This window comes from Bufo bufo, chromosome 1 (genome assembly GCF_905171765.1).
Source record: "Bufo bufo chromosome 1, aBufBuf1.1, whole genome shotgun sequence".
In the NCBI taxonomy this organism is placed as follows: domain Eukaryota; kingdom Metazoa; phylum Chordata; class Amphibia; order Anura; family Bufonidae; genus Bufo; species Bufo bufo.
This window is the reverse complement of record NC_053389.1, coordinates 431,291,891-431,317,656: the sequence shown is the minus strand read 5'-3', so window position 1 is coordinate 431,317,656 and position 25,766 is coordinate 431,291,891. Positions and strand designations below refer to the sequence as shown.

The 25,766-nt window shown below is 41.2% G+C and overlaps 1 protein-coding gene across 1 annotated transcript in view; it reads left to right on the top strand.

Moving 5' to 3' along the window:
• UNC5A (unc-5 netrin receptor A) overlaps positions 1 to 25,766 on the top strand; it is a 526,348-nt gene that overhangs the window by 338,827 nt on the left and 161,755 nt on the right. The window contains exon 3 of the mRNA XM_040406692.1: positions 20,826 to 20,969. Coding sequence (XP_040262626.1) covers positions 20,826 to 20,969 — 144 coding nt within the window. The remainder of the gene's footprint in view (positions 1 to 20,825; positions 20,970 to 25,766) is intronic.

Here is a 25,766-nt window from a genome sequence, read left to right as displayed (position 1 = left end):
TTTTCCTGTCATTCATCAGTGCTTCTCTTAGTCAAATGATGTCCCCCCTCACAAAGTCTGTCAGCATGCAAAATGTATTCAAGTGCACTGTAGAGGCATGTGTAGCAGACAATGATCTTTGACCAAAAGGAACACTACCTAAATGTACCCTCTGAAAGCCTTTTTATAAGGCGCTGGGAAAGCCCTCTTGTGGCAGACCAAGTGTCTAATCAGACTGTCACAAACGGTAGGGATAAGTGCAGTCCTGAGCTCCACCCACACCACTATCCCTACCTACTTGCACGGTCCGTCCTATCCGACAGTGCACAACTGGACGGCAGTCCCTGGCTTAAGTACATGCAGGGGCCTACAGGAAGGAAACAAGGTGGAAGAAAACAAGAGACTAAGACATAAAGGTAAGCTACCAGGCTGGCTAGAAACTAAACAAGCAAATAACAAACCGTAAGCAAAATCAGAACACAATGAAAGCCGAGGTCAAGTGCCAGGAGGTCACGTCAGTACAAAGGAATAACACAGGATCAAGGTCAAATACAAATCAAGGTCAGAAGCCGGGAGATCACGTCAATATAAAAGGATTACACAAGATCGAGATCAAATACAAGTTAAGGTCAGGATCAAGGAGATCACATCAAAACGAAGGGATTACACAGGATCAGGAGTCAAATACAAGCCGAGGTTGAGTTCACAAAATCACACATACAGGAAAACGCTAGTGAGTAGTAAGACCAATCACAGGCAACTTGTGGCCAGCAAGTTGCCTGTTAAATAGGCCAGAGTGAATGGTCATGTAAGACCGTGAATCGGGGAGGGACCCCCAGGATACAGTGAAGTCATGGAATGAGGAAAGCGACACGGACACCAGCTCCTGATGCAAAAACAGTAACTTTACTGAACAGGGGAATAAACAGTAGTATTAACAGTAATGACAACTGTGGTTACAGAGAGTATATATCACATATATATCAAATATAATAAACACCTCACATTCCTTTCTCTTGCCCCAAAATGACACTGTTCATGTGCCCTGAGTACTCCCAGCCTGGACGCTGGAGTGGCCTTGTAGTGTAACAACAGTGGAGTGTCCAGAATACCCTATACCCTAGGCTCAGAGTCACGGTACCAGCCCAACTGAAAAAACGTACCCAAAGCGGCGTACACAGCAGAGCCCGCAAGTCGATACTGTGCCGCAGAGTAATGGACCTGACTGCTGGCGCACACTGCAGAGCCTACAAGTCAATAACCGTGCCGCTAAGTCACTGACCTGGGTATGTCCTGTGTTTACTGGTTGCTCCAAACCGACAGCAAGTCCCTGCCACAACATGTCACCCTGCAGAACCTGTACTCTGACCCCCTGTTCCGATCAGCTTTCTGACGCCGATACTCATTCCTGCGAACAGAATCCGGATCCACACGGTTCTCTCATGCAGCTCACAAAATGGCGGACTAGTTCTTCTCCAAGCTGAGCAACTCCACCTCTTCTGGTAACTCCAACCGTTCCACGGCTCTTCCAGCCCCACGGGACCCAGTCCTCTCTCTCTCTCTCTGGGAAGCCTTCTGGATCGCTGACCCTGGCCTGGTCCTTATCCAATGGGGACTTACACCAACTTGCAGGTCCTTCCATCCACCATGAGGCCTCACAGGGTCTGTAACCACATTCCACGGTCCAACTGACCTTCCGGGAACCAATCCTTTCTCCCTTGGCAACATCTGCATTGCTGACAGGCATCAGTCACGTCTATTCAGCATCTGCACAAGCATGTCTCCTCATGTCACCATTTCCTGCTCTGTCTGGCACACAGCAGCATGAGTCTCATCTGTTTTGCATATCTAGATCCGGCAGTAACTTCACTGTGTGGGGAAACAGCAGCCTCTTGTGGCAGAAAAACAGAATGACAGTCTCAGAAACAGCATTCAAGAATCAGTGGCTGTTTCTCCATCTTACAGTCACGTGACGTGGCCAGCATCATGTGACCCTGCATCAGCCCCAGCCAAAACTGAGCGCCGACCTGCCCCTGCTCATTGCCTAGGGGATGGAGGACGCTGGCCACGCTGAGGAAGCATGCGCCGCCGGGTCCTCCCCACCCCCTTGTTACTAGAGAGTTGAGGACACCAGCCACGTCCGACACTGGCTCCTCCTCCCTCTCTATCAGCAGGACGCCGGCGGTGCTGCAAGGAGGGCTCCCTGTTACACAGACCACATCTATATTGACAGCAACACCTTAGATGTTTACTGTAATTTATGCCAGCAAGCAATATCTGTGTTGTGACCGGGGGACTGCACCATCACTAGTGACTCCAGCGCTACATGCAGCGAAGCAGAGTCAGCCCAGTAAGTCAGCAGACAGACTCTTAAATTTTTTAAAAAAGTTCTTTGGTTGGGAGCTGGAGGCCAGGGGCCCAGGAGGGGGCTGTGACACTGGGGGGGGGGGGGGGGGGGTGAGTACTAGCATTTTGCCAAGACAAAATGTCGTGAGTGGAAGGATTGAGCAATAGGGGAAAAGACTAGAATCAGGGAATGGGAGCCCAATTCAGATTCTTGCTATAGAACCCAATTATTTCTATGTACACCCCTGATTGTGGAGTCCCAAGTAGCCAAAAAGCAATATACATTAATATTTTTAAAAAACCTTATTAAAATAAATAGGGAGCTATTAAAAATAGCATATATACTTCTAGTATACAGTACAGACCAAAAGTTTGGACACACCTTCTCATTCAAAGAGTTTTCTTTATTTTCATGACTATGAAAATTGTAAATTCACACTGAAGCATCAAAACTATGAATTAACACATGTGGAATTATATACATAACAAATAAGCGTGAAACAACTGAAAATATGTCATATTCTAGGTTCTTCAAAGTAGCCACCTTTTGCTTTGATTACTGCTTTGCACACTTTTGGCATTCTCTTGATGAGCTTCAAGAGGTAGTCCCCTGAAATGGTTTTCACTTCACAGGTGTGCCCTGTCAGGTTTAATAAGTGGGATTTCTTGCCTTATAAATGGGGTTGGGACCATCAGTTGCGTTGAGGAGAAGTCAGGTGGATACACAGCTGATAGTCCTACTGAATAGACTGTTAGAATTTGTATTATGGCAAGAAAAAAGCAGCTAAGTAAGGCTACTCTCACACTAGCGTCGGGGCTCCGCTTGTGAGCTCCATTTGAAGGGTCTCACAAGCGGCCCCGAACGCATCCGTCCAGCTACCAATGCATTCTGAGTGGACGCGGATCCGCTCAGAATGCATCAGTCTGGCAGCTTTCAGCCTCCGCTCCGCTCAGCAGGCGGACACCCGAACGCTGCTTGCAGCATTCGGGTGTCCCCCTGGCCGTGCGGAGGCAAGCGGATCCGTCCAGACTTACAATGTAAGTCAATGGGGACGGATCCGTTTGAAGTTGACACCATATGGCTAAATTTTCAAACGTAAAGTCTGGACGGATCCGTCTGAACAACTTTCAGACTTAGAATTTTTTCTAAACTATAATGCAGACGGATCCAATCTGAACGGATCCAAACGTCTGCATTATAGGAGAGGATCCGTCTGTGCAGACACCAGACGGATCCTCTCTGAACGCTAGTCTGAAAGTAGCCTTAAGAAAAACGAGTGCCCATCATTACTTTAAGAAATGAAGGTCAGTCAGTCAGCCGAAAAATTGGGAAAACTTTGAAAGTAAGGGCTATTTGACCATGAAGGACAGTGATGGGGTGCTGCGCCAGATGACCTGGCCTCCACAGTCACCGGACCTGAACCCAATCGAGATGGTTTGGGGTGAGCTGGACTGCAGAGTGAAGGCAAAAGGGCCAACAAGTGCTAAGCATCTCTGGGAACTCCTTCAAGACTCTTGGAAAACCATTTCAGGGGACTACCTCTTGAAGCTCATCAAGAGAATGCCAAGAGTGTGCAAAGCAGTAATCAAAGCAAAAGGTGGCTACTTTGAAGAACCTAGAATATGACATATTTTCAGTTGTTTCACACTTGTTTGTTATGTATATAATTCCACATGTGTTAATTCATAGTTTTGATGCCTTCATAGTCATGAAAATAAAGAAAACTCTTTGAATGAGAAGGTGTGTCCAAACTTTTGGTCTGTACTGTACATATATACCATATACTGTCTATACTATGAAACATCTCTAAAGATCTTGAGAAAATCACCTACTATACAGACTACATTTTCTGTGACAGGTTTTCTGTTCAGCCACTGAGAAGACCCTATATATATATATATATATATACAGTACAGACCAAAAGTTTGGACACACCTTCTCATTCAAAGAGTTTTCTTTATTTTCATGACTATGAAAATTGTAGATTCACACTGAAGGCATCAAAACTATGAATTAACACATGTGGAATTATATACATAACAAACAAGTGTGAAACAACTGAAAATATGTCATATTCTAGGTTCTTCAAAGTAGCCACCTTTTGCTTTGATTACGGCTTTGCACACTCTTGGCATTCTCTTGATGAGCTTCAAGAGGTAGTCCCCTGAAATGGTTTTCACTTCACAGGTGTGCCCATGTCAGGTTTAATAAGTGGGATTTATTGCCTTATAAATGGGGTTGGGACCATCAGTTGCGTTGAGGAGAAGTCAGGTGGATACACAGCTGATAGTCCTACTGAATAGACTGTTAGAATTTGTATTATGGCAAGAAAAAAGCAGCTAAGTAAAGAAAAACGAGTGGCCATCATTACTTTAAGAAATGAAGGTCAGTCAGTCAACCGAAAAATTGGGAAAACTTTGAAAGTAAGGGCTATTTGACCATGAAGGAGAGTGATGGGGTGCTGCGCCAGATGACCTGGCCTCCACAGTCACCGGACCTGAACCCAGTCGAGATGGTTTGGGGTGAGCTGGACCGCAGAGTGAAGGCAAATAGGCCAACAAGTGCTAAGAATCTCTGGGAACTCCTTCAAGACTGTTGGAAGATCATTTCAGGGGACTACCTCTTGAAGATCATCAAGAGAATGCCAAGAGTGTGCAAAGCAGTAATCAAAGCAATAGGTGGCTACTTTGAAGAACCTAGAATATGACATATTTTCAGTTCTTTCACACTTGTTTGTTATGTATATAATTCCACATGTGTTAATTCCTAGTTTTGATGTCTTCATAGTCATGAAAATAAAGAAAACTCTTTGAATGAGAAGGTGTGTCCAAACTTTTGGTCTGTACTGTATATACAGTGGCGGAAATAATTATTTGACCCCTCACAGATTTTGTAAGTTTGTCCAATGACAAAGAAATGAAAAGTCTCAGAACAGTATCATTTCAATGGTAGGTTTATTGTAACAGTGGCAGATAGCACATCAAAAGGAAAATCGAAAAAATAACTTTAAATAAAAGATAGCAACTGATTTGCATTTCATTGAGTGAAATAAGTATTTGAACCCCTACCAACCATTAAGAGTTCTGGCTCCCACAGAGTGGTTAGACACTTCTACTCAATTAGTCACCCTCATTAAGGACACCTGTCTTAACTAGTCACCTGTATAAAAGACACCTGTCCACAGAATCAATCAATCAAGCAGACTCCAAACTCTCCAACATGGGAAAGACCAAAGAGCTGTCCAAGGATGTCAGAGACAAAATTGTAGACCTGCACAAGGCTGGAATGGGCTACAAAACCATTAGCAAGAAGCTGGGAGAGAAGGTGACAACTGTTGGTGCGATTGTTCGAAAATGGAAGGAGCACAAAATGACCATCAATCGACCTCGCTCTGGGGCTCCACGCAAGATCTCACCTTGTGGGGTGTCAATGGTTCTGAGAAAGGTGAAAAAGCATCCTAGAACTACATGGGAGGAGTTAGTTAATGACCTCAAATTAGCAGGGACCACAGTCACCAAGAAAACCATTGGAAACACATTACACCGCAATGGATTAAAATCCTGCAGGGCTCGCAAGGTCCCCCTGCTCAGGAAGGCACATGTGCAGGCCCGTCTGAAGTTTGCCAATGAACACCTGAATGATTCAGAGAGTGACTGGGAGAAGGTGCTGTGGTCTGATGAGACCAAAATAGAGCTCTTTGGCATTAACTCAACTCGCTGTGTTTGGAGGAAGAAAAATGCTGCCTATGACCCCCAAAACACCGTCCCCACCGTCAAGCATGGGGGTGGAAACATTTTGCTTTGGGGGTGTTTTTCTGCTAAGGGCACAGGACAACTTATTCGCATAAACGGGAAAATGGACGGAGCCATGTATCGTGAAATCCTGAGCGACAACCTCCTTCCCTCTGCCAGGAAACTGAAAATGGGTCGTGGATGGGTGTTCCAGCACGACAATGACCCAAAACATACAGCAAAGGCAACAAAGGAGTGGCTCAAGAAGAAGCACATTAAGGTCATGGAGTGGCCTAGTCAGTCTCCGGACCTTAATCCAATCGAAAACCTATGGAGGGAGCTCAAGCTCAGAGTTGCACAGAGAGAGCCTCGAAACCTTAGGGATTTAGAGATGATCTGCAAAGAGGAGTGGACCAACATTCCTCCTAAAATGTGCGCAAACTTGGTCATCAATTACAAGAAACGTTTGACCTCTGTGCTTGCAAACAAGGGTTTTTCCACCAAGTATTAAGTCTTTTTTTGTTAGAGGGTTCAAATACTTATTTCACTCAATGAAATGCAAATCAGTTGCTATCTTTTATTTAAAGTTATTTTTTCGATTTTCCTTTTGATGTGCTATCTGCCACTGTTACAATAAACCTACCATTGAAATGATACTGTTCTGAGACTTTTCATTTCTTTGTCATTGGACAAACTTACAAAATCAGTGAGGGGTCAAATAATTATTTCCGCCACTGTATATATATATATATATATATATATATTGTGGGGATTTTCTCTGGTAGATAGGGTAAGTGGACGCAGTACAGAGGCAAAATACAAGTTCTTAACTCAAACTTCAGTGTTTATTCACACTTGTGGCAGCTGCATAAAACAACACGTCACTTTGCAATCTTTGGTGTTAATTCACACACAAACGGAAAGTTCATATTGCACAAGTCACCTTGTTGGCAGTTCTGCCTCCAGTAGTCCACAGCAGGCTTTAGGGGGCCTGTTCCCCCTGCACACGGGTCTCAGTGCTTCAGTTCGGCACAAAACCTCAGATCCCAACACAGAGACAGGCTATTAGGGACACCAAACACTAGCTAATAGGGCCACAAAAGTCCTTTTAAGGACTGGTATAGGTGTGCTATCGATAGGTGTGATACACAGAGGGGTGCGATATACTTATAATATACTTTTATAATGAGTCAAAAACACATAGATCTATATAGTGATCACCTAGAAGTCAGGGGGCTAGGGGCTTACTAGGACCATTTTCATATAGGGTAAGGTTCCGGACAGGGTCGCTCTTATCATGGCGGGTGGTCTGTGGTTAGGCTATCAGGGCCAGAATAGCACCCCCGTGTAGGGCAATATCAGGAACAGTTCTTTGACCACCCTGTCCTTCAATACCACATCATCATCTAGCCCAGGGATAGATATTTTTTGCTTTCCCTCCGGAATTCATGAATGTGCACTGGAACCCCCCAGATTGTGGTAGGACATATGGTTTCTGATTTGGTGCCGCCAAGCACCTGATTTAGTGCCGCCGAGCACTTGTTATTGCCTACCACATCTATGCTTTTTGCTTAACTTTAATAATTTAATTTATTTTCATTTTGAGGGATATCTTTTCCATTCACACTTCCGCAAAATGGGTCCGCATCCGTTCTGCAATTTTGCAGAACGGGTGCAGACCCATTCATTTTCAATGGGGCCAGAATGTGCTGTCCGCATCTGCATTTGCGGATCCGGATACGCACTTCCGCATCCGTGCTTCCGTTTCCGCAAAAAATAGAACATGTCCTATTCTTGTCCACAATTGCAGACAAAATTTGGCATTTTCTATTATAGTGTCGGCGATGTGCGGTCCACAAATTGCGGAATGCACATTGCCGGTGTCCGTGTTTTGCGGATCCGCGGCAGTTGTGTGCGGTTCTGCTGCGATACTGCAGGTATATAGAGGGACAAGCGTTAATAGAACAAATAATTTCTACTGGTGTGATATACCAGTCGTCCCCCCAAAAATCTGATTGAAGCGGGGTGTTATATACGAATATACTTTCTTTATAGTGCATTTGGGTACTGTACAGTGCATTTGCGCATGCACGTACGCGAAAATGATATTGCCGATATTTTGCATTGAAAAAAATAATGAATGGAGATCGCACATTCGAATAATACATCTGGTATGTCACTGTCCATGTTGTGGGACTATTTGTGCACTTCTAGAAATTATTTCTTGGCTGCAAATATGAGCTGAAGGTTTTTCAGGTTTGCCTGCCATAAAAATGAATGGGACTCGCCGCGAACTTGCGGTTCGCGAACATTTGATTGCGTCCGCGCGATCGCGTCCGCGAACCGTCGCGGCAGATGTTCGTCCATAACTAGTAGTCACCCACCCAGAACTTTGACTACTCCCAGTAAGGCTGGGTTCAGACCTGAGCGTCTTTGATATGCGCGTTTAACGCGCGTTTTTGACGCGCGTTTTTGACTCGCGTTTTTTGCAATAGTAAACGCGCGTTTGACGCGCGTTTGTGTGATTGACTGCAGTGTCCTATGGCCACAAACGCGCGTCAAAACGCCCCAAAGAAGCTCAAGAACTTGTTTGAGCGTAGGGCGTTTTTCAGCGCGTTCAAACGCGCTGTAAAACGCTCAAGTGAGAACCAGGGCCATAGGGAAGCATTGGTTTTCATGTGTTGAGCGTTTTACAGCGCGTTTGAACGCGCAGTAAAACGCTCAAGTGTGAACCCAGCCTAAGAGCCGTCTCGGATCAGCTATTACAGCCATACTAAGTATCAAGGTGTTCATCACTGCTGCTGACACATAAAAATCGGCTCTTACTCCACCGAGGCCAGGAACTCGGTGACACGTACCTATCCTCCACGATGATTCCTTGTACCTTCTTACAATATATATATATATATATATATATATATATATATATATATATATACAGGTGAAACTCGAAAAATTAGAACATGGTGCAAAGTTCATTTATTTCAGTAATGCAACTTAAAAGGTGAAACTAACATATGAGATAGACTCATTACATGCAAAGCGAGATATGTCAAGCCTTTATTTGTTATAATTTGGATGATTATGGCTTATAGCTTATGAAACCCCAAAGTCACAATTTTGAGGTACCCTTTGCTCAGGGGGTATGGATTATTTAGCTGACTAGAGTGTGACACTTTGAGCCTAGAATATTGAACCTTTTCACAAAATTCTAATTTTAAACTGCAAAAATTGTAATTCCTTTTAATTTGCTTTACTGAAATAAATGGACTTTTGTACGATATTCTAATTTTTCGAGTTTCACCTGTGTGTATATATATATATATATATATATATATATATACCATATAAGAGAGCTACAACTTTTTAATTATCTCTAGTTACATTCTGGCACGTAAAATGTCATTCACTATGGTTGTATACAGCATTTGCAGTATATTGTTAGAGTGCATTTTGTTTAATTCAGCTAAGCAAGTCAATACGTTATTCAGCTCAGCTTACTTTTCTTTATGCAGAATTCAGAAGATGCGCCGCAGCAGCAAAGATGGTGGCACACTTTGCTGAGCGCTCATTTCTACAATGGAATAGAAGATCAAAGCACATTTATTCAATTATTAGGGATTTGTAGGTTATATTCTTCCACAGTTCACTTTAAATTTATGAGATTTATTTTATTTATGCTGTTCCTACTGTAATCCGCATCACTTTATTTTCATGTCTCCTTTAAAAAAAATTAAAAAAAGTTGGTTAAACTCCTCATGGAAAAGCATGGCTTACCTGTCAATCCCTTTTCAACTTGTTAGTAGCAGACCTGGATTTATATGTATAGAACTATGTAGGAATAGCCACAAATTACAAAAAAAAACCTTCTGCATCTGCTACACATTCATTGATTTCTTAGCACATTGGTAAAAATAATAACCTGCCAGAGATATGTCCAGCCACTTCTCCATTCATTACAAGCATGGAAATAGCAGAATGGGGTTCGAGGATATGCTATAAATGTGACAGACAGAAATACCTCTTTTAAGTGATTTCAATAAATAAAGCCTTAACATCAAAACATTTCCCTGGCAATTTGCAGACTGCAGATGGTCTTCTACAGGATTTCTACATTATCAGTGTTTTCCTCTTTACTTGCAATGGTTATTATGATTTTTAGGTTATTCCCATGCAAATAAAGCTTGAAGCTTAAACACTAGGTAGGGGTTGGAAAGCTTTTTGGTAGTTTTAAAAAAAAAATCAGAAGTAGTGTGAATAGGAAGTTTTATTTTGCTTGATTTTGCTTCCAAAATGTACTGGAGACAGAGAGTCACTGGGTAGTGCACTCTACTCTCTGCATAGAGTGGCTTCACAGCCCCTTCTCTTCTCTCTGACTGCATCTAACCAGTAGACCATTACAGCTGATGGCTAGATCAGAGAGAAGGGGCTGTGAAGTAGCTCTAAGTAGAGAGCATGGCTTAGGCTACTTTCACACTAGCGGCAGGACGGATCCGACAGGCTGTTAACCCTGTCGGATCCACCCTGCCGCTATTTTGCCGTGTCGCCGGACCGCCACTCTGTCCCCATTGACTATAATGGGGACGGGGCGGAGCTCCGGCGCAGCACGGCAATGCACGGTGAAAAGCCGCTGGACTAAAAGTACTGCATGTCCGACTTTTTAGTCCGGCGGCCTCTCACCGCGAACTGCCGTGCTGCGCCGGAGTTCCACCCCCGTCCCCATTATAGTCAATGGGGTTGGAGCGGCGGTCCGGTGGCATGGCAAAATAGCAGCCTGTCGGATCCGTCCTGCCACTAGTGTGAAAGTACCCTTATGAAGACATTTTTGATTAACCCCTTTACAACATCCCTGGAAACATGGTGCACACACAGCAGAGTCTGTGATTGGAGATGCCATTGACACTAATGTTCAAACCCCCAGAGGGGGCAAAATAAAAAAGTTTATAAAAAGAGTTTAAAAATATAGCAAAGAACAAAAAAAAATATTAAATCGTCCCCTTTTTTCACTTTGGCATTGCCGTGCTGTGTTCAAAAAAGCCTAAAATATTAAAATCTAAACAATTATTTTGTACATTAAAAGCCGTAAAGGAAAATAAATATTGTTTTTTTTCCTTCCCAAAAATTTGAAGAAATAGTGATCAGTCATACATATTCTAAAATAGTATCAATAAAAGCAATAGATTGCCTGCAAAAATGAGCCTTCATAGAACCCATAAAGCGATGGCAGGATTGTGTGTTTTTTTCTAATTCCACCCGAGCCCTTACACAGCTCTGCGTATGGAAATATAAAAAAGTTGGTGTCAGAAAGTAGTGATGCACCTTTTTTTCAAGTGAACGCAGCAAAAAGAAAACCCATAAAACAATTGCAAGATTATGTTATTTTCTAATTCCACCCAATTTAGAGTTTTTCCAGCTTCCCTATAAAACGTATGGAATAGTGTTGATCGAGCACCAAAGTGCTCGGGTGCTCAAGTAGAACACTTTGGGATGCTCAGGTGCTCTACAGAGGAGAACCTGAGCATTAAACCAGGCACCTGCTGCTCTGAAGAGGGTAGGGTGCCGGGTATCACTGAGGTCTATGCAGAAGATCGCTATACAGTGGGGAAATCCCCTTGTGTGAGTCAGTGCTTAGAAGTCCCTGCTCTGACTCCATATATAGCTATGTCCATATATGAAGTCAGTGCTTGGGGACACCCAGTGTATTTAAATCTAATTTAGCCTCTATTTCTGAAAAGTGCCTGCCAGGATTTGAACTCACAGCCTTCTACATTAGATGCAAGAACCTTAACCACCCAGCTATAAAACTGAATGATAAACTGTGTCAGAAAAACCTCATAGTAGTTTGTCATGTAGTAGGTTAACATGCAGCTCTATAGCGTAGTGGTTAAGGTTCTTGGCTCTAATGTAGAAGTTTTTGAGTTCAAATCCCAGCAGAAACATTTCAGAAATAGAGATTTAATTTAAACATATATATTTATATATACAGTTGCAAGAAAAAGTATGTGAACCCTTTGGATTTCGGCACAAATTGGTCATAAAATGTGATCTGATCTTCATCTAAGTCACAACAATAGACAATCACAGTCTGCTTAAACTAATAATGCACAAATAATTAAATGTTACCATGTTTTTATTGAACACACCATGTAAACATTCACAGTGCAGGTGGAAAAAGTATGTGAACTCCTAGACTAATGACATATCCAAGAGCTAATTGGAGTGAGGTGTCAGGCAACTGGAGTCCAATCAATGAGATGAGATTGGAGGTGTTGGTTACAGCTGCCCTGCCCTTTAAAAAACACACACCAGTTCTGGGTTTGCTTTATACAAGAAGCATTGCCTGATGTGAATGATGCTTCGCGCAAAAGAGCTCTCAGAAGACCTACGATTAAGAATTGTTGACTTTCATAAAGCTGGAAAGGGTTATAAAAGTATCTCCAAAAGCCTTGCAGTTCATCAGTCCACGGTAAGATAAATTGTCTATAAATGGAGAAATTTCAGCACTGCTGCTACTCTCCCTAGGAGTGGCCATCCTGTAAAGATGACTACAAGAGCACAGCGCAGACTGCTCAATGAGGTGAAGAAGAATCCTAGAGTGTCAGCTAAAGACTTACAAAAGTCTCTGGCATATGCTAACATCCCTGTTATCAAATCTACGATACGTAAAACACTAAACAAGAATGGATTTCATGGGAGGATACCACAGAGGACCACTGCTGTCCAAAAAAAAACATTGCTGCACATTTACAGTTTGCACAAGAGCACCTGGATGTTCCACAGCAGTACTTGCAAAATATTCTGTGGACAGATGAAACCAAAGTTGAGTTGTTTGGAAGAAACACACAACACTATGTGTGGAGAAAAAGAGGCACAGCACACCAACATCAAAACCTCATCCCAACTGTGAAGTATGGTGATGGGGGCATCATGGTTTGGGGCTGCTTTGCTGCATCAGGGCCTTGACGGATTGCTATCATCGAAGGAAAAATGAATTCCTAAGTTTATCAAGACATTTTGCAGGAGAACTTAACCCCTTTGGGACACAGCCTTATTTCACCTTAAGGACCAGGCCATTTTTTGCAAATCTGACCAGTGTCACTTTAAGTGGTGATAACTTTAGAACACTTTGACTTATCCAGGCCATTCTGAGATTGTTTTTTCGTCACATATTGTACTTCATGACACTGGTAAAATGAAGTAAAAAAAAAAATCATTTTTATTTATAAAAAAATACAAAATTTACCAAATATTCTTTAAAAATTGCAAATTTCCAAGTTTCATTTTCTCTACTTCTATAATACATAGTAATACCTACAAAAATAGTTATTACTTTACATTCCCCATATGTCTACTTCATGTTTGGATCAATTTGGGAATGATATTTTATTTTTGGGGAATGTTACAAGGCTTAGAAGCAAATCTTGAAATTTTTCAGAAATTTTCAAAAACCCACTTTTTAGGGACCAGTTCAGGTCTGAAGTCACTTTGTGAGGCTTACATAATAGAAACCACCCACAATTTTCCATTTTAATCAATTTTTTCCTCCAGTAACAAAGCAAGGGTTAACAGCCAAACGAAATGCTATATTTATTGCCCGATTCTGTAGTTTGCAGAAACACCCCATATGTGGCCATAAACTACTGTACGGGCACACAGTAGGGTGTACAGGGAAAGGTGCGCCGTATGGTTTTTGGAAGTCAGATTTTGCTGGACTGGTTTTTTTGACACCATGTCCCATTTGAAGCCCCCCTGATGCACCCCTAGAGTAGAAACTCCATAAAAGTGACCCCATCTAAGAAACTACACCCCTCAAGGTATTCAAAACTGATTTTATAAACTTTGTTAACCCTTTAGGTGTTGCACAAGAGTTATTGGCAAATAGAGATGAAATTTGAGAATTTAAATTTTTGGGCAAATTTTCCATTTTAATCCATTTTTTTCTAGTAACAAAGCAAGGGTGAACAGCCAAACAAAATGCTATATTTATTGCCCCGATTCTGTAGTTTGCAGAAACACCCCATATGTGGCCATAAACTACTGTAAGGGCACACAGTAGGGCGTAGGGTGAAAGGTACGCCGTATGGTTTTTGGATGACCGATTTTGCTGGACTGGTTTTTTTGACACCATGTCCCATTTGAAGCCTCCCTGATGCACCCCTAAAGTAGAAACTCCATAAAAGTGACCCCATCTAAGAAACTACACCCCTCAAGGTATTCAAAACTGATTTTATAAACTTTGTTAACCCTTTAGGTGTTGCACAAGAGTTATTGGCAAATAGAGATGAAATTTGAGAATTTAAATTTTTGGGCAAATTTTCCATTTTAATCCATTTTTTTCTAGTAACAAAGCAAGGGTGAACAGCCAAACAAAATGCTATATTTATTGCCCCGATTCTGTAGTTTGCAGAAACACCCCATATGTGGCCATAAACTACTGTAAGGGCACACAGTAGGGCGTAGGGTGAAAGGTATGCCGTATGGTTTTTGGATGACCGATTTTGCTGGACTGGTTTTTTTGACACCATGTCCCATTTGAAGCCCCCCTGATGCACCCCTAAAGTAGAAACTCCATAAAAGTGACCCCATCTAAGAAACTACACCCCTCAAGGTATTCAAAACTCGTTTTACAAACTTTGTTAACCCTTTAGGTGTTCCACAAGATTTAATGGAAAATAGAGATACAATTTCAAAATTTCACTTTTATGGCAGATTTTCTATTTTAATATTCTTTATCCAGTTACAAAGCAAGGGTTAACAGCCAAACAAAACTCAAAATTTATGGCTCTGATTCTGTAGTTTACAGAAACACCCCATATGTGGTCGTAAACTGCTGTACGGGCACACAGTAGGGTGCAGAAGGAAAGGAATGCCATACTGTTTTGGAAGGCAGATTTTGCTGGACCATTTTTTTTTTACACCATGTCCATTTGAAGCCCCCCTGATGCACCCCTACAGTAGAAACTCCAAGAAAGTGACCCCATTTTAGAAACTACAGGATAGGGTGGCAGTATTGTTGGCACTAGTTTAGGGTACATATGATTTTTGGTTGCTCTATATTACACTTTTTGTGAGGCAAGAAATAGCTGTTTTGGCACCGTTTTAATTTTTTGTTATTTACAACATTCATCTGACAGGTTAGATCATGTGATATTTTTACATACCAGTTTGTCACGGATGCAGCGATACCTAATATGTATACTATTTTTTTATTTATGTAAGTTTTACACAATGATTTCAGATTTTTTGATCACTTTTATTACCTTTTTTGGGAAGTAAGGTGGGCAAAATTTCAATTTCATATTTCCATCATAGTTTTTTATTTTTTATTTTTATGGCGTTCACCGTTCGGGTAAAGTAACATGACCATTTTATAGATAAGGTCGTTACGGACGCGGTGTTATCAAACATGTGTAGGGAATTTTATTTTTTTCATTTTTAATCAGTGATAAATGTGTTTTTTGATTTTTACTTTTTTTAAACTTTTTTTTACTTTTTTTTTACCCAGACCCACTTGGTTCTTGAAGATCCAGTGGGTCTGATGTCTGTATAATACTAGTATTTTCACTTTACAAACTCTGATTAGACTTCTGCCTTTAGCGGAAGTCTAATCAGCACCATGGACAGCATGGACACCATGGACAGCCTCTGATCAGTACCATGGACAGCAAGCACACGATTGTTTTTCGTGTGAAATTCCCAATAAGTTTGATGTGTCACATAACCCTCTTCCTATTATAAAAACAAAAGTTGGATTTAAAATTGCCGACTTCAAAATGGCCGCCATGGTCACCACCCATCTTGAAAAGTTTCCCCCCTCACATATACTAATGTGCCACAAACAGGAAGTTAATATCACCAACCATTCCCATTTTATTAAGGTGTATCCATATAAATGGCCCACCCTGTATATTAGAGGTGGGACGAATCCAATTTTTTTCAAATCCGAATGCGAAAAAGGTTGGCAAATATATTGAATCTTTCGAATCTGGAATCCACGAATCCTGTGAACGGTGTAAGAAACAAAGTGATCCAAACACTTATGGGGGATCTGTGGATGGCACAGCTATGGGGGGGATCTGTGGATGACACTGCTATGGAGTGATCTGTGGATTGCACTGTTATGGGGGGGATCTGTGGATGGCATTGTTATGGGGATCTGTGGATGACACTGTTATGGGGGATCTGCGGATGGCACTGTTATGGGGGATCTGTGGATGGCACTGTTATGGGGGATCTGTGGATGGCATTGTTATGGGGGATCTGTGGATGGCACTGTTATGGGGGATCTCTGGATGGCACTGTTATGGGGAATCTCTGGATGGCACTGTGATGGGGGGATCTGTGGATGACACATATATAGCATCTTATGCTATGTGCCATCCACAGATCCCCCCCATAACAGTGTCCCTGCAGTGTGAATGACCCCCAATACAGGAACTGGGGGCCGGCATCTGGATTTGGAATGACAGCGGGGACCGGTGCAGTCCCTGTATTCTAATGCACCGGCCCCGCTCACTGTAGTATAATCTTATCTAACCTGCATTGTTAAGATATAATAATCATGTGTAATCCATCTGTATTACTTACAACATTAAGTTCCGTAGCAGAGAGGAGGGAGGAGGCAGGCCGGGAGGACGTGCGGGTGGCGCGTCACTCACTACGTCACGCGCCCGTGCCGCCTGCTTCATTCATAAAGTGGGCGGCACAGGCGCATGACATAGTGAGTGACGCGCCACCCGCCCGCCCTCCCTCCTTTCTGCTACGGAACTTAATGTTGTAAGTAATACAGATGGATTACACATAATTATTATATCTTAACAATGCAGGTTAGATAAGATTATACTACAGTGAGCTGGGCCAGTGCATTAGAATACAGGGACTGCACCGGTCCCCGCAGTCATCCTAATCCAGATGCTGGCCCCTAGCCCCTCTTCCTTCTGTTGATACACCCGCCCACTGCGCTGTGCGGCATGGCGGCGGATATATCGGGATTCATTGGATTCGAATTTGACTAAATTACGTCGGGATTCGAGCCCACGAATCCAACAAGATTTGAGGGATTCGTGGATTCGACAAATTTGTCATCCCACCTCAAATATATATATAAGTTTTTAGCCATAATATATTTACATATATTATTATATATTTAGAATATATAATATATTATAATATATGTAAATATATTATGGCTAAAAACATCAGTAGTAGTTTCCCACATATTATGCATGCATATACAGTACAGACCAAAAGTTTGGACACACCTTCTCATTCAAAGAGTTTTCTTTATTTTCATGACTATGAAGGCATCAAAACTATGAATTAGCACATGCGGAATTATATACATAACAAGCAGCTATTATCTGTAGTTTTATGCAGTTCTGAGAGAGACAGCAGTGTCATTGCTTTGCTCTGTGCTTTACTGTTTAATTACATTAGTTAGTTAGTATATATATACAGTACAGACCAAAAGTTTGGACACACCTTCTCATTCAAAGAGTTTTCTTTATTTTCATGACTATGAAAATTGTAGATTCACACTGAAGGCATCAAAACTATGAATTAACACATGTGGAATTATATACATAAACAAGTGTGAAACAACTGAAAATATGTCATATTCTAGGTTCTTCAAAGTAGCCGCCTTTTGCTTTGATTACTGCTTTGCACACTCTTGGCATTCTCTTGATGAGCTTCAAGAGGTAGTCCCCTGAAATCGTCTTCCAACAGTCTTGAAGGAGTTCCCAGAGATGCTTAGCACTTGTTGGCCCTTTTGTCTTCACTCTGTGGTCCAGCTCACCCCAAACCATCTCGATTGGGTTCAGGTCCGGTGACTGTGGAGGCCAGGTCATCTGGCGCAGCACCCCATCACTCTCCTTCATGGTCAAATAGCTCTTAATTTCAAAGTTTTCCCAATTTTTCGGCTGACTGACTGACCTTCATTTCTTAAAGTAATGATGGCCACTCGTTTTTCTTTACTTAGCTGCTTTTTTCTTGCCATAATACAAATTCTAACAGTCTATTCAGTAGGACTATCAGCTGTGTATCCACCTGACTTCTCCTCAACGCAACTGATGGTCCCAACCCCATTTATAAGGCAAGAAATCCCACTTATTAAACCTGACAGGGCACACCTGTGAAGTGAAAACCATTTCAGGGGACTACCACTTGAAGTTGATCAAGAGAATGCCAAGAGTGTTCAAAGCAGTAATAAAAGCAAAAGGTGGCTACTTTGAAGAACCTAGAATATGACATATTTTCCGTTGTTTCACACTTGTTTGTTATGAATATAATTCCACATGTGTTAATTCATAGTTTTGATGCCTTCAGTGTTAATCTACAATTTTCATAGTCATGAAAATAAAGAAAACTCTTTGAATGAGAAGGTGTGTCCAAACTTTTGGTCTGTACTGTATATCAGAAGTATGATATCTATATATATATATATATATATATATATATAAATATATATATATATTATTATTTTTTTTATTATTATTATTATAATTTTTTAGTAATTACACATTTATTTTGTGCCATACATTTTGTACAATTACAAAAAAAAAAATGTAATATATAAATTTACTGTAGCCTCTATTTTTTAAATGTTTCTGCCAGGATTTGAACTCACAACCTTCTACATTAGAGCCAAGAACCTTAACTACTACGCTATAGAGTGGCATGTTAACCTGCAGTTAAATATAAAATGATACTTCTGCTGTATAGGAATACTTACTACATGAGAAACTTCTATGAGGTTTTTCTGACACAGTTTATCATTCAGCTTTATAGCTGAGGGGTTAAGGTTCTTGCCTCTAATGTAGAATGTTGTGAGTTCAAATCCCAGCAGAAACATTTCAGAAATAGAGGCTAAATTAGATTTAAATACACTGACTTGAGTATCACTCTCAAGCACATACTATGTTTGGCTGAGCATGTTCGAACAACACTAGTATGGAATATTAAATAGCATTAGAAATTACAACTTGTTCTGCAAAAGAACAAGCCCTCATACAGGTATATAAATGAAAAATAAAAATGTTATGGCTCTTGAAAGTTAGAGATTAAAAAAACAAATGCAAAAAGAAAATTGGTTAAAAGAGTTTTCCAGATTACAGTTTAGATATTAATGGCTTTCCCTTAGGATGGGTCATCAATATCAGATTGATAGAGGTCTTACACCCAGTATCCCACATGGTTAGCAATTCAAAGCAACCATTTGAATTAACACAGGGAACCGAACTGGAAGCATAGCACATTCCAAAGTCTTGCTAGGTTACTGCAATGCAACTCCAATTCAAGTGAATGGGAGCTGAGCTGCAGTAACCCAGTGCGGCCACTACATGTTCTCTATGTCAGTCACGGCATTGGTGGCTGCTGTAGACATCTGATGATTAGGGGTGCAGGGTTTTGGACCCCCACCAATCTGATATTAATGGCCTGTCCTAAGGATAGGCCATCAATATCTTCAACCTAAAAAAAAAAACTGTTAAGCAAGTGTATAAAAGCAGCTATTTATGCTTCTGCTGGACTGCAAAAAGCAATGCATCTGGTACTGAGATAATGCTAAAAGGGAGTCAAGGAGGAGTCAAGTTTGTGGATAGAGCAATAACACTTTACAGAAATATATTGAGTTGAATGTCTAGAGGGATCCATAAGATTTATTTTCTTTATTTAGTACTATGGATAGGGAAGGAGTGACACTTGAAAAATACAGTAGAAGAGCGACATAAAATCTTGGTACAATAATTCATTTTCCTGTGTAGTGATGGTTCTTTTTTAGTTCTATCATTGGAAAATTGGAACTTTTTTGTATGCATGCTTTGATTCTTCAATATATGCAAATCGTGGGGCATAACTACCAGGTCACCAGACCTAGCAGCTGCTATGGGACCTAACAATTTAGAGGTCCCATTTCTTCTCCGACATAAGATGCAGCACTGTGCATTATACATTTTTTTGTGGCAGCACTTTTTGCATTATTCCTGTACTATAATATTACACAAGCATGTGACATCATTCTAGTTTTTCCCTTTGATGTGAGATTATAGGTACATGTTGATTTTGTTTTGTTTTGCTTACAGTATCTCTTCTATATCATGTGTATTAATCATTTTATGTTTGCATAATTATTGTACTGGAATTTCACTGAGTAAATGGTACCTGTACTGTGGCATCACTGTGGGCATTATACCACTATTGTGCCATCACTGTGCACATTATCTTACTATTGTGACATCATGGTGAGCATTATACCCATATTGTGTTATCACTGTGAACATTATCCCTATACTGTGACATCATTGAGTGCATTATATCCCTACAGTAACACCACAGTGAGCATCACTGTATACATTATCCCGGTAATGTGACAATACTGTGGGCATTATCACCTTATTGTGACATCACTGTGAGCATTATATCCTTTCTCTGAAATTACTGTGTGCATTATATCTGTGCATTAGGGAGACCAAAATAAACATTAAACTTTCTAGTTTCTGAACATGCTGCTAAAGGTGGTTATTGTGGAGTTGGGCCCCATTCCAAGTTTTGCTGTAGTGCCCCATGGTTACTTGTTATGACCATGATGTAAATATATATGGAAAAATGTTTAGACAAGTATCATCAAATTTTTCTGACCTTGCACAGCGCTATGTGACTGAGCAAATTATTACATTTAGCAATAATTATGCAAATTAATATAATTATGATGTGATTTATTTCCCAAGAATTACTGTGCATTGATGATCTCTATATGTCTACTTTTCTAGGTCTCCCTGTCATGGAAGTTAGGATTGAGATCTCTAGGCAGCAAGTGGAGAAGATCTTTGGGCTGGAAGAATACTGGTGTCATTGTGTAGCATGGAGCTCATCTGGAACCTCCAAAAGCCAGAAGGCATTTATCCGAGTTGCATGTAAGTATTGTAAGCTATGGTACCCACAAACCTCAGTACATTTCATCATAGTACATAATGTACTGTACTTACTGAGTAACCTTTATTTTATATCATAAAGTTCATCCAAGTTCATCCTAGTTTATCCCATGCATAATGTAACCTATGATAATTATACATAATATAGTACATAATCTCTAACAAAGCTAGAATAAGCCCTATGCCTCACATGGGTCCTGAGCTCCCCCCTTCATTTTTCCACTTGCTCTGCTACATTTATTTCAAGCTTGCAGCTCAGAGAAGTGTCCATTCAGTTGCTGCTTTCTCGCTATCACAGCTCAGGGGTTGTGTTCATTCTGCTGCTGCTTTCTCTCAATCACAGCTCAGGGGGTGGTTCGTTTCTCAGGGGGCATGTCCTTATTGCTAAAGCTTTCTCCCTGTAACTGTTACAGCATAAAACAGTAGATACGGCTGGTGGCAGTTAAAGGGTAGAACTGAGCATATACAACCACCTCACCAATGTTACTGAAGCAGACAGAAAGATGAGGAAAAGAACAAACAGAAGGTGACTCTACACAGATATAGTTTATTGAATAACTGAGTGGCTGTACTAACTTTTTAATTACATGCAATAAAAAAAATATTCTGATTCAGGTATTGGTTTGAATAATGTTAATTTTTTCAGAGTATATCTGCAATGACCTCAGGAGATGGAAGCAGAGGATGGGAGTGGTACTTGTAGCCTGGAGGGTGGTTGTTGTGCTCACAGACCGGGGTGGCAATCTCCCCTCTGGCTCTCTCTTTGCCATGCAGTGGCTGGATGATGCACTCTTTCTTCCCTCAGGGCACACTCTGATGTTAGGGCTTGTGCCTGGTGGTGGTTGGAGTGACCTTGGTGTTATGTGTTGTTCTGAGGGCAAGGCATGAGGGCAGGTGCCATCCGTCTCCTTGTATATTAACCCCTTAAGGACTCATGACGTACCGGTACGGCATGGTTCCCGAGTCCTTAAGGACCCATGACGTACCGGTACGTCATGTGTATTTACGATCACCGCCGCCCGGCGGGCAATGATCGGAACCCAGTGCCTGCTCAAATCATTGAGCAGGCACCTTGGCTAAATGCGCGGGGGGTCCCGTGACCCCCCCATGTCGGCGATCGCCGCAAACCGTAGGTCAATTCAGACCTGCGGTTTGCGGCTTTACCTGCGGTTTGCGGCGGCATGTGGCGGTGCATCCGTATCGACCGGCTCTATAAAAATATCACATGACCTAACCCCTCAGATGAACACCGTAAAAATTTTAAAATAAAAACTGTGATAAATAAACCATTTTTTGTCACCTTACATCACAAAAGTGCAGTAGCAAGCGATTAAAAATCAAATCAAATAATAACCCGAGGGTCTCTAAAAGGGACCTTGTTGATAACGTTGTGTAAAAAGGGGTTACCCCCCACAAATTGTGCCCTAAACCTGGAAAATCCATTCCATATAGATAATATATGCTATGGCAGGTTTCCTGGCACAGGGTATTAGCAAAGATATATTCAATTTAGAAGCAAACCAGGTTTTTTCACAGCAGGCAATCCCTTTAAATAGCATGGATATAATAACTGGTTTTAAAAATCTCAGTAAAACATACAAACAGTACTACCGTTCATGGTGGGAGATAGCTAGTCTTGAGACCTATTTAAATCAAAAAATCGTGTATAGAGGTTTGAGAAACACTCTGAGACCTAATATCCATACTGAGGACCCGGAATATATTAAGGGGTGGTACGATATCCAAACAGAGAGCTCTCTGAAACTCATGAGTTACATGGTAGAGTACGAAAAACGTAGTTTTGAACGTACAGTTGAACAATTAAATCAGGAGGTGAAAGAAATTCTTACCTTTGAACAACATCCGGATTTTAAGAATCAGGAATTGAGATTGCAGAAGAGTCTGGAAACTCTAAAGGAGGAAATAAAAGAAAGGAAACACCGTAAATATATTTGTGATAGATCAGACTTTGATACAAATCGGGTATATAACTGGAAAAATAGGCAGAGTTACCCCATAAGAAACACGAGATATACAGACTATTCCGAATCTGACACATCTGGCACCGAGAGTATAAACAACCAAGACCCCAAAAATAGGGGGGGAACAAAAAGAAAGGTGCGTTATAATAGATTTAGAAATCAGAAAAAAACTGGGAATCCAAAAGACAACACATCGGAATGTTCTCAGCCACAGTCAAGTGGGGCGCCTTCCTTCTTGGGTGGTTTTGTATTCTCCAATACAAATATGGGTGCTCAAAACAAGATGGATCAGGGAGTCTCAGTAAGACCCAAAACATCTTCCAATACTCTGACCCCCCCAGAGATAACATCATCAGTACCTGCATATATAAATGCAAGTGGTATAAATACTACAGTATTACAAAATCAGGGTCAAATTGTACCGTCACAACCAAATCTATTTGCTACACCACCCATTGCCCCGCTTTTTTTAGGCCAGAACAACATCCAATTCAGGGACAGGGACAAGTGGGGGTACAATATGAAAGAGCCCAGAATGGGAATATGAACTCTACCCAAATTATAAATCTTTCAGCACAACTTCTTACTAAAGCACAAGTTACCTTATTGAAAAAAGGTCTAACATTCACACCAGTGCCGAATTTTAATAAATTCAACTGGATAAAAGATGTCAATCTTTTTGCACGAAAATTAGCACTTCATAAACAATTTTCCAGTACTAATATAGAGACTGGAAAACTTATACAAAAGGAACAACAAGCCTTGGAAATTCTGGAGAGTCTACAGTTGGAGAGTGAGGGCTTCAGTGTGGATATCACACTTCCATTAACAGACCTTAGACCCAGATCCAAATGGACCCCCCCCCCTTTTCACAGTTTCAAAAGATCGAAACTTTTGTACAGTTGGTCTCTCAGGATATTAATAAGCTCAAAATAAATAAGGAGTCCATCCCTGAGAACTTAACAGAGGAGGAATGAAGTGCATTGGATGAGCTGAGAGCCAATAAGGATATAATTATAAAATCTAGTGACAAGGGGGGTAACATAGTTATCCTGAATAGGGATGACTATGTAGGGATGGTAAATAGGTTGTTGATGGATAGGGAAGTGTATTAGACCCTGCAGAAAAATCCTACTAGGAGATATTTGGAGGATCTCAAAGAGATTTTGAAATCAGCTAGAGATAGAAATCTCATATCTAAAGATGAGTTTGATTTCCTATATAATAAGAGCCCAACGATCCCCACCTTCTATGCACTGCCCAAGGTGCATAAGGGGAAGAACCCGATACCTGGGCGCCCGATAGTTTCGGGGAATGACTCTCTAAGCCAGCCTGCCAGTGAGTATGTGGATGAGATATTGAGACCCTTTGTGTCATCTTTACCGTCCTACATTAAGGACACGACTGATGTACTGACCAAAATCAGGGGCATCTCACTGTCTTCATCCACATACCTGGCAAGTTTGGACGTAGAAGCCCTTTATAGCAATATTGATCATGAATTGGGCATCAAGGCTACGAAATATTTTTTGGATACCAAAAGCACTACTTTTCACGAGCACAATGATTTTATTTTGGATCTATTAAGATTCATCCTAAGTCACAATTATTTTCTCTGTAACGGTACCTTCTACCAACAGAGGAAGGGTACCGCTATGGGGACGCCCTGTGCACCAACTTTTGCTAATTTATTTTTGGGGTGGTGGGAAGACACTATAGTTTTTACAGACACTATGGCACCATTTACGAGTCACATTTTATTTTGGGGGAGATTCATTGATGATGTTTTGTTGATTTGGGATGGGGAGGAACGGGAATTTCACAGTTTTGTTGATATTTTAAATTACAACGAAATAGGTATGCATTTTACTTCCGAAATCCATCCAACCCAGATATGCTTCTTGGATCTATTGATCCAGAAGGCTATAGATGGGCAAATCCTTACAGACATCTTTAGAAAACCAACCTCGACTAACAGTCTCCTCCACTGGACAAGTTGGCATCCAGTGGCATTGAAGAAAGGAATACCTGTGGGACAGTACTTGAGAGCGAGGAGAAACTGCACAACAGAGGAGACTTTTAAGAAAGAGGCTCATGAGTTATACAACCGATTTAGGAGTAGGGGATATCCACGCAAATGTCTTAAAAAGGCATTTAATCGCGCTAAGGGTGTCAATAGGGAAGATCTGATAACTCATAATTATGGGAATCAAAAGAAAACTGAGGAAAAAAGGATTAGATGCATAGGTAACTATGATTGCAACAATCAACAGGTGATGAAAATCCTGAGTAAATATTGGAAGATACTCACCAGTGACGAGGATTTGAGATCCGTGCTACCACCATACCCCAGCGTGACATACAGAAGGGGACAAAATCTAAAAGATAAGCTTGTTCATAGCTTCTTACCTGCAAAAGAAACAATAAATACAACCTGGTTAAAATCTAGTGTCACTGGCTCCTTTCCTTGCGGTAATTGCACATTTTGTAAATACCTACCCAGAGTAAAAAAATTCAAAAACCCTGTGGATGGACGTGAATACGTAATTAGAGAATACTTCAATTGCCGAAGCAGTGGGATTATTTATATTGCATCTTGCAATTGCCCTAAACTATATGTGGGTAAAACCATACAGGAGCTGAGGCGAAGGATCTCTGGACACGTGAGTGCCATAAATACAGGTAAAGACACGTCACTCTATAGGCATATTACATATGCACATGGGGGAGACCTCGGAGTTTTAAAATTTTGGGGACTGACGAAAATAACTCTGGGACCCAGAAGTGGAAATTTGGA